At 37.5% G+C, this 18496-nt stretch overlaps 1 protein-coding gene and 1 pseudogene across 3 annotated transcripts in view; one reads left to right on the plus strand and one right to left on the minus strand.

Moving 5' to 3' along the window:
• Positions 1 to 18496, plus strand: part of Zgrf1 (zinc finger GRF-type containing 1) — a 60787-nt gene that overhangs the window by 19172 nt on the left and 23119 nt on the right. For all 3 annotated transcript variants that reach the window (XM_076933238.1, XM_076933237.1, XM_076933239.1), the window contains exons 8-13: positions 4939 to 5062; positions 7065 to 7666; positions 8260 to 8398; positions 9680 to 9864; positions 11440 to 11636; positions 13395 to 13534. In XM_076933238.1, the coding sequence (XP_076789353.1) occupies positions 4939 to 5062; positions 7065 to 7666; positions 8260 to 8398; positions 9680 to 9864; positions 11440 to 11636; positions 13395 to 13534 (1387 nt within the window). The remainder of the gene's footprint in view (positions 1 to 4938; positions 5063 to 7064; positions 7667 to 8259; positions 8399 to 9679; positions 9865 to 11439; positions 11637 to 13394; positions 13535 to 18496) is intronic.
• LOC117706769 (large ribosomal subunit protein eL36 pseudogene) lies at positions 14935 to 15264 on the minus strand (annotated as a pseudogene).

Genomic DNA, 18496 nt, shown 5'->3' on the forward strand with positions numbered 1-18496 from the left:
TGATGTATTGCTAACAAATGATGTTCTCTGAACTTAGATATATTTTCTGTATTTAATCAAGTTCTGGGATGTAAGAAACACTATGTTGTTTATACCAGAAAGAAAAACAGTGAATAGAACATTCGGAAATGCTTGATCAGTTAGACTAAAGAAACATTAAAAACTTTATTGTGGGGCTAGAGAGACAGCTTGGCAGTTAAGAGCATTTGTTGCTCTTATAGAAGACCTGGATCTGTTCCCTAGAACTGACATGGTGGCTTACTAACATCCAGAATTCTAGTTTCATTCAATCTGATGCCCTTTTCTAATCTCTGTGGGTACCACGTATGCACACATGCAGACAAAACACAAAATAAAAATCTTGAAAAATAATTGAGACAAATGTAGGTATCATAACATTTTTTTCAAAAGATTTATTTATTTTATTTATATAAGTACACTGTCACTGTTTTCAGATACCAGAAGAGGGCATCAGATCCCATTACAGATGGTTGTGAGCCACTATGTGGTTGCTGGGAATTGAACTCAGGAGCAGTCAGTGCTCTTAACCAAGGAGCCATCTCTCCAGCCCCAACATTTATATTCTTTAAGTATATGACACTAATTGCATTTTCAGTGCTTTGAAATAGTCTGCCTGAGCTGTTTTGTCTTCACTTGAACTTTTTCTTAATTTTCTCTCTGGTGGTACTGGGGACTGAACCTAGGGCCTTACAGTGCTTAGGTAGGAGCTCTCCTCTGAGCTGTATCCTGTCCCTGGTTAGTTTTTATTTTAGACAGGGCTTCCTTCATAAGTTGCCTAGCTGGCTTGAACTCATTCGCCTTCACAGAGGCCCTCATGTTCTGCTCTGTCTTAGCCTCTTGAGTATTAAGATTAGAGACCTGTGTTTCCAAGCCCAGATAGAATTTATTTTTTAAAATGTATCTTTCTTTTTTATTTAGTATGTGTGTGCGTGCACTTGCGCGCACGTGCTTGTGTGCTTATGTGTATATATATCTGTGCATCACATGCACACAGTGCCAAAGCAGACTAGGAAAAGGTGACAGATCCCTTGGAATTGATATTACAAATGATTGTCCCCACCATGTGGGTGCGAAGAATTAAAACAGGTCCTCTGCAAGAGCAGCCTGTGCTCTTTACTGTTAAGGTTAAGCCATCTCTCCAACTTCTATAATGATGTATATTTTTTTTCTGGTTTTTTTTTTTTTTTTTTTTTTAGACAAGGTTTTTTTACATGGCTGTTCTGGAATTCAGTCTGTAAAGCAGGCTATCCTGGAACTCAGAGATCTACCTGCTTCTGCCTATTGAGTACTGGGATTAAAGTCATGTATCACTACTACCCAGCTTATATCTTATTTTTAATTGGCATAATGACTGCATATACTGTGAGGGTCAGTGTGACATTTCATTACATGTGTGTAGTATATCCTGATGAGATCAGCAGTTACCTCAAACATTTGCAGTTATTTGTGTTGGGAGCATCCAGTATTCATTCTATCATCACTCATTCATTCATTCATTTTTGAAGCATTATCTCACTGCATACCTCTGGCTAGACTGGAACTATACAGACAGGACTGGTAAATTCACAGAGACCTGTCTACTTAAACTTCCTGAGGACTGGAATTAAAGGTGTGTATTCCAACACCTGACATTTTGCTAGGTGTCTTGAAATATTAAATTAAATGTTGTTAATCATAGTTGTCTGAATGTGCCACAGAACATTAGATGTTATCTCTTGTGTCTATTCTCATACTTCAATACCCTTCCCAAACTCTGGTAATCACTGTTCTGTCTTCTTATCTTTGGGTTTTTTTCTTTTGTCTTGTTTTCTAAGATTGTATATGTGCACATGTATATGTTTACATGTGTGTATGCATGCTGGTGCTTATAGAGAGGCAAGAAGAGGGCTTTGGATTGTTCAGAGCTGGTGTTATAATTGTTTGTAGGCTGGTCTGCTTACATAAACACTGAAATCTGGGCTTTGGTCCATACTATTAAAGAGCGAGTACTCTTAACCATTGAGCCATCTCTTCAGCCTGCTTTTCTAATTTTTGAGACAGTGTAGTAGTAATCAGGTTGGTCTGGAGCTTACATGTAGTCCAAGCTGGCCTGAAATATTTAATAATTCTCTTGCCTCATCCTGTAGACTGCTGGAATTACAGGCATGAGTGAGCTAACATGCACAGCTCTAATTTCTAACTATAATTTAAAAATACTTTATATGCAGGTTATTCTTGTTAGAGTAGGATGATTTTTTGTTATGGTTTTGATTTATGTTTTGTGTTGACAAATCATAGTGAATCTCATTTTCTATATCTATTAGCCATTTTTTATCCATTATACAACATTTGTATTTTGTTTGTAGAGATCTATGTTTAGAGTTTAAGATTAGTCTGGCTAAGTTTTAGGCCAGAGAAAGACATTATCAAAAAAGAAAAAAAAAAAAAAAAAAGAAAAGAAAGAAAAGACAAAAATTGGGCTTTGCATAGCAGTATACGTGGGTACAGATTCTCAAAGGAAAGAGAAAGGTAGGGAGAGAAGGAATAAAGGCAGGTAAGCAGGCCCAGTGATCATTTACCTTGTATGTTGTTTCTGTTGTGGTGTTGAAACTGAACCCTTGCTTTGCACGTGCTAGGCAAGCTCTCTATCCTGATTTATACCCCCAGTACCATTTGTTACTGTAAAATCCAATCGTTTGGGTGCTGGGCTGTCTGACTTTTCTCTTACAGTCTCTTGTCAGATGAGTACTTTGCCTGTAGTTCTCCTTTCTGTATGTGGTCTCTATTGACTGTTTCTATCTTACAGTCCCTTGTCAGATGAACACTTTGTCTGTAGTTCTCCTATGTGGTCTCTATTGACTGTTTCTTTTTCTATGCAGAAAGTTCTTAGTTTCTTAGAACGCATTTTACTAATTTTTCTTTTTATTACCCCTTGCTTTTGTGTCATATCTTCTCCAGAATGGAGTCAGTTATTATTCAGTCCTCCAATAAAAGGAATATGAAAATATATCCCATTTCATCAGTTACCTGGAGATCATTGGTGACCTTGGCAAGAATAGTTGCAATGGAATAGTGAATGGTATAAATAATGAATGGTAGGAAAATAGGTCTATGGCTAACTCCTAAAAAGTATGTGTTTGTTACTTGTTAGCAACAACCTACTGTCTATTCTATCAAAATAGGACTGTGAATAAAAGAGGCAAATTCTTGACCTCACAGAATTTACATGCTAAAGAAGCGAGTCACAACAAACAGAAAAATACATAGTACTCGGAAAGCTCAGGTGGTATCAGTAAGCATACAGCTATGTGAGGTGGCAGTACGGTGGGCTAGTCCAGATGTTCTAGATAGGTAAAGTCAGCCTTCTATGATAATGTGACACTGGAGTAGAGATGAAAATACCATGCCAGTACTTAGGGGGAAAGGAATGTGTGGCAAGAGACCATTGGCAGTTTGTAGAAAAGTGAGGAAGAGTGAGTGAGGTCCAAGGGAAGTGGCCGAAGTGAGGTCAAAGAGCAGACAGCAGGCCTGGGCAGGCAGGGCCATGTAGGATGTCACACAGCTGTCATGGACACTAAGAGACAGGGGCCATTAGAGGGTTTGGATCAGTGAAACAACGTTGGCCAGTGTATTAGAAGATGTATTAGGAATGTTTTAGGAGAACTGGTGCAATGCTGAAGTATTTCTTCGTTTTCGTTAGTTTTTAATTTTATGTGTATGGGTATTTGCCTGCATGTATGTCTGCATCACTTGCATGTCTAGTGCCCAGGGATGCTAGAAGAGGGCATTGGATCCCCTGAATCTGGAGGTACAGATATGAGCTGCCATATTAATGCTAGGAGTCTAAGAGCAGACACAGCTTTAATTGCTAAGCTATCTCTCCAGCCCCTTGCTTTGTTTCTTGAATCAGTGTCTCTCTGCATAGCTGTCTGGCCTACTACTCACTGTGCTGACCAAGTTGACCCTGAAGTCACAGAGATCTGCCTATCTATGTCTCCAGAATGCTGAGATTAAGGGCATGTGACACTACACCTGATTTCTTTATTGTGGACTTGACAAAGCCTGGAGTCACCTGGGAAGAGGGAACCTCAATTGAGAAATTACTCAGATGAGATTGTTGATTGATGTGGGTGGTACCATCCCTGGGCAGGCCTACCTAACCTGTATAAGAGCCAGCAAGCCAGTAGGAATTGTTCCTTTATGGTTTCTGATCCAGTTTTTTGAGTTCCTGTCCCAAATGTCCATCAGGAATGGATTGTGATCTGGAAGTATAAGCTGAAATAAACTATTTCCTCTCCCAAGTTGCTTTTGGTCATGGTTTTTAGCAATAAAAGGCAAATTAGAACAGTACTGAGTGTGACTGTCATTAGGTTTTGATTTCAGGGGAAAGCTGCAGCATAACTAAAATGCTGTTCTAGTGAGAATAGCATTGAATTAATTATATGGTTGTTCAGATCTGAGTAACTGTTAAAAGTCCCTGCACTAGGAAGGAATATCTTGAAATGTGTATGTCAACTATGGATAACCCTAAGTCCAAAATTTAAGAGAAAACTGTTGTGACCTTGAGTATGCTGGATATACTCAATATATAGTTTGCACAAGTGCATGCATGAGATGGGACTGATTGAACCCCTTAGAATGGAAATTTACCTTGAGAACTAAGTCCTCAAGTTCTGATTTGGAGTCCGTCAAAATCAGAATGCCACCCATTTTACAATAAATCCCAATCTTTATCTTCTGTATTTAAAACTATTGTTTATTTTAGTAATTTTTTTTCCTTTCCTGTCCATTTTGTGAAAATTTTATAGTAAAATTTTGTAGTTCTTTGTTCCCAATGTGCTTAGAATAGTTACTTCTGGAGGTTACTAGAATTTAAACTCGTAGACGAAGAAGCATAAGAACTTTTTAGTTAGTGAACATTTTCTTTTTTCTGGCCAGGTGATTTCCCCAGAACAAAGGATCTCTGCATTGAGCCCTGCACCTACTCTTTCTTTCAACACAAGAAATGAAGACTCCGTGCTTGAGTTCTCTGAGGAGTCTCTGAAAACAAGAACATTCCCTGGTGACCTTCACTTTCTCAGCCATTATCTGTGAGAGAGTACTGGGCTATGAGTGTCAGGGAACCCACTGTCTCTTCCCTTGGACTTTTTCTGTCATGGACGTTGTTCCAAATGCATTTTCCTGTCTAGTTCTTGCTTCCTTCTCAGCTGTCTCTTCACTCCCTCTGAAAGTGTCTCTGCCACCGTCCGCTGTCATAGTAGTTCTTGCAGCTAAAAGTGACTCAGCAAATGTCTCATTGGCACCAGTTGTTGACCTCAGTGTAAGCTCTTCAGCTCTGCTTTGGGCTGCTGTCAGTTTCAGGAACTCCTCAGGGACTGCTCTCCTCCAGCATTGCTCTAAGGCCATTTTGGCTTTTCTGCTTCTTGAAAAGTGTTCTACTCAATAGGATCTCTTCCCACTAACTTCTGTTTTCTGATGATTTCACTAATATATTTTTTCTTAATCTGAAGTTAAGCAGATTGATGTTTTCTTGGTTGTGAGTGGATGATTGAAAGAAATAATTTAATGCAAATCAGTAGTTGAGCTAGAGATAGCTTCATGGTTGTGTCTGGTTGAAGGTCAAAAACAAAGAAGAGAAAGAAAGGAGGGAGGGAAGAAGGAGAAAAGGAAGGAAGGAAGGAAGGAAGGAAGGAAGGAAGGAAGGAAGAAAGAAAGAAAGAAAGAAAGAAAGAAAGAAAGAAAGAAAGAAAGAAAGAAAGGGGGGGGGAATGGGCAGTGGTGGCGCACCCCTTTAATCCCAGCACTTGGGAGGCAGAGGCAGGTGGATTTCTGAGTTTGAGGCCAGCCTGCTCTACAGAGGGAGTTCCAGGTTCCAGGACAGCCAGGACTACACAGAGAAACCCTGTCTCAAAAGAGAAAGAGAGAGAGAGAGAGAGAGAGAGAGAGAGAGAGAGAGAGAGAGAGAGAGAGAGAGAGAGAGAGGAAGCAGACAGACAAACAGAAAAGAAAAAGGGGTCGCAGTAAGAGATGTGAATGGGTTGAGTATGAGGTGGGATTCTTGTAATCCCAGCACTCAAGAGACAAAGCAGGAGGATCAGTACTTGAAGGCTGCTTGGACTACTTGGAGCAAGAGAGGAGAGTTACATGAGAGGAGAACATCCTCTGAACCAATCAAGTTGCCGTGGAGTGGAATCTGTAATAGAGTTTTATTTCTATCACTGTTTCTTAATTCAGTTTTGGATAATAACCTAACACTTCACCAAAGAATATTCTTTGACTCACTGCTGTGATCATCCAAAGTTATTGCCTATGAAATACACTGTGTCAAATAAGTGAGAATCTATAGTATTTTTAGATAAAACTTTAATAATATATAATTCCTATGCAGTTTTGCTAATTCATTAATGAATCCAAAAAATACTTACTGCTTTTTACTTTTTCAGCAATTTCTCTGTTCCAATAGCTGCTGAGGAATTAAAAACCTCATTCAGACAAAAACTCACTATCCCATTTATGTGCCAATTTCACAAATAAAGCTAAAAATCAGTCTGTTGTAAAAGGTATAATTCATAAATATAATAAAGGTAGTTACAGTGACATCATATTAAGTGAGCTATGGACTTTGCAGAAGGAATGTGAATAGATATGAACTGACTCTGTGTTTTCTTTGACTGCCACTTGGTACAAACTGCACTCTGGACCTTCATTGCCTCATCTGTAAAATGGGGATGATACGGCTTTTCTCAGATTTGAATGCTTTGAAAACGTAGATGTTCTGTAAATATAATGAGTAATTAAATTAAAGATACCCAGCTCAGTAGAAAGAAAGAGAAGGACTTACATTTGTTAGCCTTACAAGAGTCTTCAAATTTATAAATTAAATTTTGAATCTTTAGATTTTGATATTAAAGCATTTACTTCGTGAGGGAGCAAGAGACTCACATTATTTTCCATTTTACACAGAAAGTCAGACCCTTTTGCTCTTGTCTGTACCCACTGTTTTCTAGAGCCTGGTGGTGATTGGTTGAACATTGGTATTAAATCAGCCTTATGTTTTCTTTCAGGATTGAAAAACCTTGGTTTTCAGGACAGTAAGAACCTCCAAAGGTTTCCATGTATAAGTGGAGCCTCAGTTCCCTTTGTCACGTTGCCACCTGATGATAGGCCAGTGGTCTTGGATCCTTGTCCGTTTACGGTTGGTAATGGCTCACGAGAGCCTTCTGGCTCCTCCATGTTGAACCTGTGTGAAAAACCGGGTCCTCCATTTGACCTTGGACTTGAGGATCAGGGTGGGACTCCAGGAGATGTTACACTGCTTCCTAAGAGTTCTACTCAAAGCAAGTGGCTGAAATACCAAAACCCATCTCATTGCAACTCAACTGCTCTGAACAGACTTGCCAGTGAGGTGACAGAGGGTCTCTTTGCTGAGGCTGTCTCTGGCTTGCACTTTAGCCACACAAGTGAGAGTGAAGGTCCTGTAGACCCTGTGCACTTGCAGATGATAAAAGGCATGCTCTATCAACAGCAGGAGGAGTGTAGCAGTCAAGATTTAGTTTCCAGAAAGAAAGCTTTTTCTCTGCATTTCAATCAGACTTCCAAGACTGAGGGACTTCAGACTGTGTTAGGAAGCTCTGCCAGTGATAACTGCAGAGTCAAAGATCTACAGGTGAGCTTTTCCTGTGTGCGTTTTCACCCTGTGTTGCTGTGTGGATTCCAACAGAAGAATAAGCAAAATTGCTCAGAAATAGTTTACTTTTTGATCAGTAGTTATGAATATTAAACTATATATTTGAAAGTCTCTGGTACAGTACTGGCCATATAAAAAGTATTTAATAAATTCTAGTTCTTATTTCTCTTTCTGCCATGACTTTCAGTATTGGTCTCACTGTGATTGTTTTTATTTTTGACTGTCAAATCGATCTTCTGATTGAATTATTAAAGATAAGTCACATACATTTATTACAAATTTGCTATGAATCATTATTATACTCATGATGGAAATAGAAATATAATGTGATCCACTTGGAGCAAAACATACTCAAAATCATATTAGGAGGCCAATGGAAAGGGTTAAGAATAAAAGTGTCCTGTCATTTGGGTTATGTCTGGTTTCTTATTTTAGACCATAAAATACCTCTCATGGATTCTGAAAATCAAAAGTACAATTAGCATTTTTCAGTGTATATGAAAAACAGTTTATTGGTTAAACAGTGATTTTTTTTGGGGTTATATATAATATGTTGAATCATTCTATTTCAGGAGATAAATAATTCTGACTTATGCTTCCCAATTGGGCAGAAAATAATATCAGCATATCTTCCTCAAAGGCAAGTTCACATACCAGCTGTTTTCCAGTCTCCTGCTCACTACAGGCAGGTCTTTACGTCTTCCATCATAGGTATGGCTGTTAGGTTTTGATTCTGAGATTGCTTGTATGAGTATTAGAACTATAGAAATGCATAATACTTTATGGGTTTTTATAGTAAAGTCACCTCTGGAGATTTGTTCTGCATGTGTTTACTCTAGGACCCATTAGTAATTTTATTCTAATGTCAGATCAAAATTGAGCTTTAAAAGAGGGAAATTGCAATATTTTTAAAATTCTGACTTTTATTTGTTAAAATAGAAGCAAATGATCCCATTACATTTAAATGGAAACTTTTAAGTATGATGCATAATTAGGTCTGAATGTCTTGAGGTATAAGAACAAAACTTGCCTTTTGAAATATTAATTGTTATAAGTTGTGGTGGTGCCTGCCTGTTCTCCTCACTCATTGGAGGCTGCAGGAGATTGAGAGTTTGAGACATAGTAAACCTGTCTCAAAAAATAAAGTTAAAATAAGGTAAATAAGTAAATGATGTGGCTGCTAAAAGCACAATATGTATATGTATTGGAATATTACAGTGAGGGCTGCAGGGTGGCTCAGCTATTACCTGTGCTTTATGCTCTTCCAGAGGATCTGACTGTCATTCCAAACACTCACAATTAAATGGTATATATTTACCAGTAACTCTGACTCCAGGGGAGCCAGCACTCTTCTGGCCTCCTTATGCAATCATGTGCACAAACCTATACATGGACACACATATATGAACATAAATAAATTGTACAGGGAAATTAATACATATAGTTAAAATGCAATAATAATAAAAAGTGTGGCTGACTCTCAGAGGGAGTATAACAGAGTCTGATAGACAAGGTCTTAATACAGTACCATTTACCTTGGATACATTATTTGGATGGCTGCGAAACTGGCTTGTTTTGTTTTGTTTTGTCTTGTTCCAGTTTGGAAAAACTGAGACACTATTAAAGTACAAAAGGGATGTTAGGGAGCTGGAGTGCTGGCTCAGTAGTTAAGAGTGCTCATTACCCTTACAGAGAGCCCAGATTCAGTTACTGACACCCACATGGATGTCCACAACCATCTGTAGCTCTGGCTCCAGGGGATCCAGCGAATGGCTTTTGATCTCGGTGCTACTGCACACATTTGGTGTGCTTTCATGCATGCAGGCACTCACAAACATAAAGTAAAAATAAATCTTTAAATTAATGGATGTTATAGTATTGTGTTACAGTTGACTGCTAAAATGCTATTTTCAAATTGACTAATAAACAGCATTTGATATAAATATAAAATAATTTTGTATTTAATTTTTAGCTTTTTTTTCTTTTTGGTAGAGCATCTGAATATATTGCTGTTTGAATTGGCACAGAGGCTGTACAAAGCACTTTCCAAAGTTGACATATCCTTTTATACATCATCAAAAGGAGAGATGACGAAAAGTGGAAAAAATAATTCACCATCCTGCCACCATAATCAACCTGCCAAACTTGTCATGGTTAAAAAAGAAGGTCCAAATAAGGTATTGCTTCTGCTCCCTCCCCGTACTGCCTTATACATAATTTAAGTACTTGGACACTGAGACATGAGTTTTCTTTGTGGTGTTAATAATCATAAACATCATAGTCATAGTAATAACATAAATATAATAATAATCATAAACACAATAATCAGTACTTTTTAATGAAATAAATGATATGTGTTCCAGAATACAAAAATATGGATTAAAGTTAGCCTTCAAACTTTGTAGGAACTTACTGCACAGTAGTGAATAGAAACAGATATAGTGAAGAAAATTACTCATATAAAGTAGGAAGAATGTGCTTAAGCTATAGTGTCAGCACTGAGAAATGGAATTTTTTGCCTGAGGGTCTACAAAATATTGAAATGAGACAGAAAGAAATGAAGGTTGAAAGCTCCTGTACCAGCGCTAGACAAGGCCAAGCAAGTAGAAAACCATGCTGACCTAATGTGTATTCCTAGTACTACAAAGAGAGTTAGAAATATGTTGATAGCTTTGACTTATTTGCACACTGCTTTTGCCTATAATAGAAATAAAATAATTTTACTGTTTGTATGCATCATTAGTCAAATATATAAACTTGACCTTAAAAAGTCAAAAGGAAGTATTCATAAATAATAGCTTGGCCACAGATCGAAATAAGTGACCACCAACATCTTTGTGTTGTTTTCAAGATTATTTGATAGCATGTTTGCATGTTCATGCTATGCTGTTTGTTAAAAGAGTTAAGTTACAGAGTGTAAAATACATCATTTGTTGAACTTTGTTTTAAGAAAATGTGTGTGTGTGTGTGTGCGTGTGTGTGTGAGTATGTAGAAAGAAATACACAAATATTTCTAGTAGTTGTTTCTGGTAGATTTCAAGTTGTATAGTGAACATTTAACTAGGGAACAATTAATTACAATTTTTTGCTAATTTTCAAATACATTTAAAAAATGCACATTAGTGTTTTGCCTGCATGTATGTCTGTGTGAGGGTGTCAAATGCACTGGAACTGAAGTTACAGACAGTTGTGAGTTGCCACATGGGTGCTGGGAATTGAATCCAGGTCCTCTTAATCATTGAGCCATCCTTCTAGCCCCTTAAATACATTTAAAAATTATATTTATTTATTTATTTTTCTTTAATGTGTATGTGTGAATGTCTACACATATATGTGTTCACCTCATACATACCTAGATCCCATAGAGGCCAGGAGAGATGCTGGATCCTCTAGATCTGGAATTACTGGTGACTATGAACTGTCATGTGGTTGCTGGAAACTAAACCTGGGTCCTCTGCAGGCGCAACAAGTGCTCTTAATGCTGAGCCAGCTCCCCAGCTTCCTGAATAAGTTTGTTCTCAGAATAATATACTCTTGATGAAGAAAAAATAAATGTGAAAGTAATACTTTATAATTTTAATATATGTTTAAATTAATAAGAAACTTTATTTCTTGGAATACATTAATAAATGCTTTACAAGTATAGTGCAGAAAACAGTATACAAATAGAAATAGTTGTTTTTCACTAAGCTTTAATATGCAAGCACTGTACTACTGAACCCTTAAATTCTTTATATCTTCTTCCTGCTTAGGGCCGTCTCTTTTATACATGTGATAAGCCAAAAGGTAGTCAATGTAAATTTTTCAAATGGCTTGAGGAAGTGACTTCAGGACAGTTACCACAGATTGAGTCTCAGCCCAACATGATTTTTAATGATGTTAAGAGTATTGGCTCATATTTAAGAAGTCAAAAGGTACCAGTCTATGAAGAATGCCAGCTTTTGTTGAGGTATGCTTTATGATATCATAACATTTCCTGTAGTTATATCAGAGAAGAGCAACCCTGGGGTCAATCCCAGAAACTTGCACATGCTGTGCAGTCATTGTACTAAGCCGCATTCCAAACCCATCAGTGGTTTTAAAAGAAATTGAGATGGAGAAAGCATCAAGGAAACAACTTCCAGTCCTACAATTTTAAATGAAAATAAAGCTTTAAAGTTTCTTTGTCCTCGCTAAACATCAAGTGATATCAACAGTGTTCAGGGCAACTGACAAAAGATAGTTTGTTTTGTTTTCTTTTCTTTCTTTTTTCCTTCCTTCCTTCTTTCCTTTCTTTCTATTCATGGCAATTCACAAACCTAAGGGAAACCCCATTTACAAATACAGTTACAGTAACAACTCTTTAGCAGTACAGGAATAAGTCATTCCCAGGCTTGAATTAAAAGTCGATAAGATAATAGAGTGTTATGTTTTAGAAGCAGAACTTTATGAAATGGGCTCCTAAAGAAATACAGATAGCGATAGTTTGCATCAGCATTTAATAACTTATTGAAAGCATATAGATGCCAGGGTCTTTCTTAAAAACTTTATGTATATTATTTTCTCGTAACAATAATGTATAAGAAAGCTAAGATTATTATTCTAATTTTACAGCTGTAAACGTAACTTTATTTGCCTGATGTAATTTGTCATCTCGGAGGCTTACTGCTGAATATGCTCACTCTTTCTAGTTCTTTTTAAACTCTAGCTGGCTGGTTCAACTCAGCTGTTCTGGCTCAAATTCCTTTCTAAGCTCCTGGCTTCTCTCAGCTTCTTACTGAATTGCTCTTCTTGTCCTCAAACTAACTCTGGCAGTTTATTCTAATCTCCTGGGTCCTTTGTATTCTCTGGCTTCATCTGCCTTTGCTGACCTGCACTGAACTTCGTGAACTCAGGAGTGAACTCAGACCCACTGTACTGCACTCCCTTCACTGACTCCCAACTGACTCAACTCTAAACTCACTGACAACTGGCTCTCTCTCCCTACCTTGCTCTTAAATAGCTTTTCTCCTGAGAGTTGGGCATATCCTATTTCTGACTTATTCTGTCAAATCTTTCTCTGATTCATCACTTTGTCTGCCCCTCAATTAAATGTCCTTGTTTGAAACTAAAAATGTGTATCAAAGGATTCTAGCCAGAGGGATTAAAGGTATATGCTAAGGGTGTGTCTGCATTCTAGCCCATCAAACGGATCTAGAAGGTTTTTGGATATGATCAGAGCAGCCATGTTGCTAGATTAAAATTCCTTTACATACAGCCATATAAATTTACATAGTCTAGCTTCTAAATAGCTTTTCTGTTTTGATTATTGTTAAAGCTAGTGACAGACCTGTGAATTATTCTCTTCCTTTTATAGAAAATTTTTATAGTTTACAACATCTATAAAAGTAAATAAACATGCACAACTATAATTCTTTCCTTTACATGGTGTGTTAAGTATTAAAACAATTCTTTAACATTCAAATTTAGTTCTTAAAAGATTTTTTAAAAATATTTATGCATATGGTCAGTGTGTATGTATATGCATGTTTGTACTTGTAGAGACCAGAGGAGGTTATTGAAGACATTGGACTGGAGTTACAAGTGTTTTTGAACTGCCGGGTATGAGTATGGAAACGGAACTCAGGTCCTCTGAAAGAACAGGAAGTGTTCTTAACCTGAGAACACTTAGTCTCTTACCCTCTCAAATTCACTTTTAATTTTTCTTCTTTTTTATTTTTTTTTTCAGAAAAGGATTTGATTTTCAGAGAAAACAGTATGGTAAACTAAAGAAGTTTGCAACAGTAAATCCTGAATTTTACAGTGAAACAAAAAGTAAGATTTATCTTAAGCTGAGTCGAAAGGAGAGCTCTTCAATTTATAATAAAGGTTGGTAGATTGGATCAAGTTCATGTGATTAAGTTCTGTATAGCTGAGGCTCTTGGTCAAGATTTGCTCTGCAAGTCTTTTTGGTTTTTTTGAGACAGGGTTTCTCTGTATAGGCCTGACTGTCCTGGAACTCATTCTGTAAACCAGGCTGGCCTGGAACTCAGAAACCCGCCTGCCTCTGCCTCCCAAGTGCTGGGATCAAAGGCATACGCCACCACTGCCTGGCTTAGCTTTGCAAATCTTTTACATTAAAAAGAATTCCTAAAGTATCATTTTAATAGTGCTATATCATGAAAGTTCTGAAGCCACTTTATTGAAAAATTACACTAAACTTTTGATATCATATATACAATAAAGTGATTTAACTCTAACCTAATATTGAAAGTAAATTGAAAATGTGGTGAGTTTGTCATTACTTCTCTTATTGTCTGTCTAGCACTGGATCCCAACTTTCGTAGTTTGAAGTAAATTCCTCTTACAAATATATTTTTTAAAGGCCTTTAGGTGTTCTGAAGTAGGTTGGGTGTTATCCTCATTTTCATGGCCTAGTTTTATCTCTAGTTCTCTTACAGCTTGGTATGCTGTAAGGATCTTTAGATTTTCTTGTAGATATGGAAGTTTCTTTTGGATATAATTCTTGTAATGGAAATGTTGTGCAATACGACATGAAAGTGTTACATACATCTTTATCTTAGAGTTCCAAATTGCTCTCCATAGTGATTTCATCAATGTTTAGTCCTGGAACAGGAGAATTTGTAGATCATCCTGCTCAAGTGGGTGTAGCTTTAGCTGGCACCTCTCTGTTCTCCAGTGATTTAAACATGTTCTGTGTGTTTATTAGCCTTGTGTTTCTCACTTGCTTTACTAGTAGTTCTTTAGCAATACTTTTTACGAAAGATGTTTATGTATTCATGTTGTTCCTTTGTTGGTCATTTATACTGTGAATATCTGTTTGTGTAGCAAATCTTTTTATTTAAAGGCTTTTCTAGACTTTTCTAGTTAAGTGGAAGAAGTCAAACCCAAGATCTTGCATATGTTAGGAAGGTACTCTGCCACCAAGCCCTCTCTCTTTCCTTTTTTTAATTTTTTTTTTTTTTTTTTTTTTTTTGAGACAGTGTCTTTGTGTTTTAAACTCACTGTTACCCCTGCCTCAGCCACCTGCATGCTGGGATTAATGGCAGGAACCTCCATATTGGGCTTCTGTGAGTCAATTATGTATCTTTGTCCCAACTCCATACATACTGCTTAAATTACTGTAGCTTCTTAAGTCCTAGTAATCAGACTATACAAAGTTTCTTTCACTTCCAGAAGTTATTATTGACACTTTGTATTTCCATGTGCATTTTATTTTATTTTATTTTATTTTATAGAAACGATGATCTTTATTGGGGGAGGGTTCATCAATCCTTGGCCGCTGCCTTTCTCAAGGCTGCCAACACATTGCTCAGCTCCTCCCGATTTCTTTTGGCGCGAATGTGCGTGCCCACCCTCATCTTGATGAACTTGAGTGCGCGCTTGTCCCTGGACACTTTGAGCAACTCCATGGCTCATAGGCCGCACACCTCCCGGACCATGTCCCGCATGAACTTGCTGTGCTTGGTGAGGCGCCCATGGCGCCAGCTGTGTCTTGGCTTGTTCACGTTCCTCGTCACTTTGTGGCCCTTGTTGAGGCCCACGGCCATAGGGTAGCGCAGGGCCATAGCTGCTGCTCTCCGATGGCGGCCAGAACAGGAAGCCCATGTGCATATAAAAAAAATCTGATAAAGTTTTATTTTAAAAAAGCTGTTGGGTTTTTGGTGGAAGTTAATCTTTAAATCAAGTTCACATGGGTCCCAGAATGCACATGGAAATGAGGGTGGCTGAGTACGGTAGCTTTCTCCTTTCACTGTGTGGGCTCCAGGGTAGCCAGTGTTCTTATCTGCTCGGCCACCTGGCCAGCCTCCGAGAATGGCATCTTTTAAATACTGCTTTGTTATCTCCGAGCTCCATAAAAAAAACTTGACTTAAACTTTTCATTGTTTGTGGGGGCAGGATCTCACCTCACACTCTGGACTGCCCAGATTAGAGTCCTGCATCTCTGTGTCCGGCTTTAGCATCCTGTAATGAAGTTCTGCAAATCCCCATAGAAATCATTTGTTCAATGTATTCATACTTTACATTTTCTAAAACGTTTGTGGTTTGTATTTTTTGTTCTCTTGAACTGTTTTGCCTGAAGGTTGTCTACTTTTAGTTTTGTGAATTATCTTTTATCTTCATTGATCCAAATATCAGCAAATTGTCCTTGACATTTTGTTCTATTTACTTATTAAGAAATTGATTGTACTTCCGGCGGTTTCAAAGTTGAGATCAAGGTCAGAGAAGGCTGCTTTCTTGCTCTTCCATGAGACTGCTGTGAGTTCTCACATGGTCTTGGCACCTCTTAAGACCACAACTTTGATGTGATGATTGCTTTAGGATTGAAGGTTGCATTTTGTTTTGTGTTTGTTTCTGTTTTTTTGTTGTTGTTGTTGTTGTTGTTACTGATGTGTTTTCTTCAGATCTCTTTGCTTTTGCAGACTATATTTTTCATACATTCTTTTTCATACATCTTAAGGCAGATACTTGGCTTGAGGATTTTGAGGTTTTTCCTTTTCTCTGCTATACTTATTAGGGTCTAAGCATCCCTCAAGCACCAACCTACTTTAATTGAATACCTTTTTTTCATTATAATTTCCACTTGCACCCTAGTTTCCAAATAATTACTCGGAGGCTTATATTTTAAGAAATTCCTAGGCCTTAAGCTACGCTTGTTTCTAAACTAGTTCGTAACTCAATTAACCTCTTCTACTAGTCTATGCCTGCTGTGTGGTTGGTTGCCTATCCTCAGTCATACATCTAAATCCTTCCAAGTCTGGGTGGTGAATCTTTCTGCCTCTATTTCCCAGAGTTCCTTACTCTGCCAGATGTCCCACCTTCTAATCCTGCCTCACACAGGATTAGATGTGATCCTCTCATACAATACACAAGAGATTATCCCTACATAATTGTTTTAAACTATCCATTGGATTTTTATCTTCAACCTGTAGGTTATTCTGTGCTTCAGTATTCCTACATTTAGGAACTTCTGTTTTATGCTTTTACTACTAATTGCTGACTTTGTTGTTTTATGGGCAAAGTTATCGTTTTTTTTTTTTATGCCATCACTCTTTAAAATTAATGAGAGTCTTTGTTTTTGTTTTAAGACAGGGTCTTGCTATACATTGAGCCCACAATGTTCCTCTATTAGCCTTCTGAGTCCTAGGATTTCAGGCCTGTACCATCCCATCCAGACTTTCAAGGTTTTCTTAATGGCTTGGTGCATGAGAAATATATATTGTTGTAACTGCTGGGTGCAGAGTTCTTTAAGTGCCAGATCACACCTAGTGTTGTCTGCCTAGATGGTAATTAGCTGTGGGCAATCAAGGAGGATGAGTTGAATTCTTTTATTATGGCACACATTTTTTTTTCTCGTTCACTGAATCTTACAGATTGAAGCAGTTTCATCAGATAAAAACATGTTTTTATTATCTTCTTGGTAAATTAAAACATTTCCATTATATAGGGATTCTTCAACTATAATACCCTTTACTTAAAATGTATTATCAATACAGATATATCAGATTTATTGTTACTAATATTTACTTGATAAGTTACATTTCAACACTTTCTACCTATTTGTTTTTATAACTTTGTTTCTTCTGTTGTAACAATTAGACTAAGCTCAATTAATTAGATTTATTATGATTGACAAACTTGTATGTTTCAGTTAACTTGTATTTTTGTTTATTTTACTTTTTCTTATGCTGTTTTTTTCTATTTTGTTTTGTTTTTGAGACAGGTCTTACTATATACTCTTGGTTAGCCTAGCACTTGCTATATAAGCCAGGCTGACCTTGAACTAACAGAGATCTATTTGACTCTGTCTCTGGAGTACTGGTATTAAAGGTGTGCACCACCACACCTTCCTATGCCCCTTTTTAATTATAAAAGTTAAAAAAAAAATTGTTTGGGGGTGTTTTGCCATGTGGATGTTAAGAGATTGAACTGGGGCCATCTGGGGGAGTGGCCAATGCTCTCAATGTCTGAGCCATCTCTTCATCCCACTTTCTTAAAAAAAAAATGATTTGACTAATTTATTTTTTTGTGTGTATGGGGCAGACACCCACATGCTATGGTACCTGTGTGAATATCAGGGGACAACTTTTAAGTTCTCCCCTTCCTTGTTTTGAGGGGTCTCCTGTTTGTGCTGTATATGTGAGTTTTTAGCATGTTTCCTGTCCCTGCTACCCAGAATTTTATCCCATAGGAATTCTAGGATTATAGATTTAATCATCTCACCTAGCTTTTTAAGTGGGCTCTGATGACCAAACTCAGGTCATCAGGCTTGAACAGCAAATGCTCTCACCTCTTTGCTGTTGGTGTTTGTTTTTTTGAGATGGGGCGTCTTTGTGCAATTCTGGGTATTTTGGAACTAACTCTGTAGAATAGGCTAGGCTTGGATCCAGAGATCCTGCTGCCTTTGCTTCCCGAGGGCTGCTGGGATTAAAGGTGTATTCCACCATTTCCAGTAAGAGTTTATTTTGAAATCACATTTACCTCTTGAGCCATCTCCTCGTCCTTTGGCCCCCTTTCAATGCTCTTTTAAATTCTGTTCCACCTCTAAAAATGGGTAATTGAAGCAAGTAATTAGAAAGCATTCACATGCCTTACCTGTTTGCCCAGACTCTGTCCCTCACTGTCTCCTAACTGCCTCCTTCCCAGCTGATGCTATCAAAACAAGCGCTATACTTAAGGTGTAGTGTACAGGTAAGTATGCTCAAAGACAAGTGAGGAGTTACCATTGTTACAGTGTCATTAAGCTGATGCTTGAATTGATTGGTAATCTTATTTGTTGCAAGACTTTCTAAATGAAGGAACATTATGTTGATAGGTTGAAAGAATAGG

Source organism: Arvicanthis niloticus, chromosome 4, assembly GCF_011762505.2.
Source record: "Arvicanthis niloticus isolate mArvNil1 chromosome 4, mArvNil1.pat.X, whole genome shotgun sequence".
Lineage (NCBI taxonomy): Eukaryota > Metazoa > Chordata > Mammalia > Rodentia > Muridae > Arvicanthis > Arvicanthis niloticus.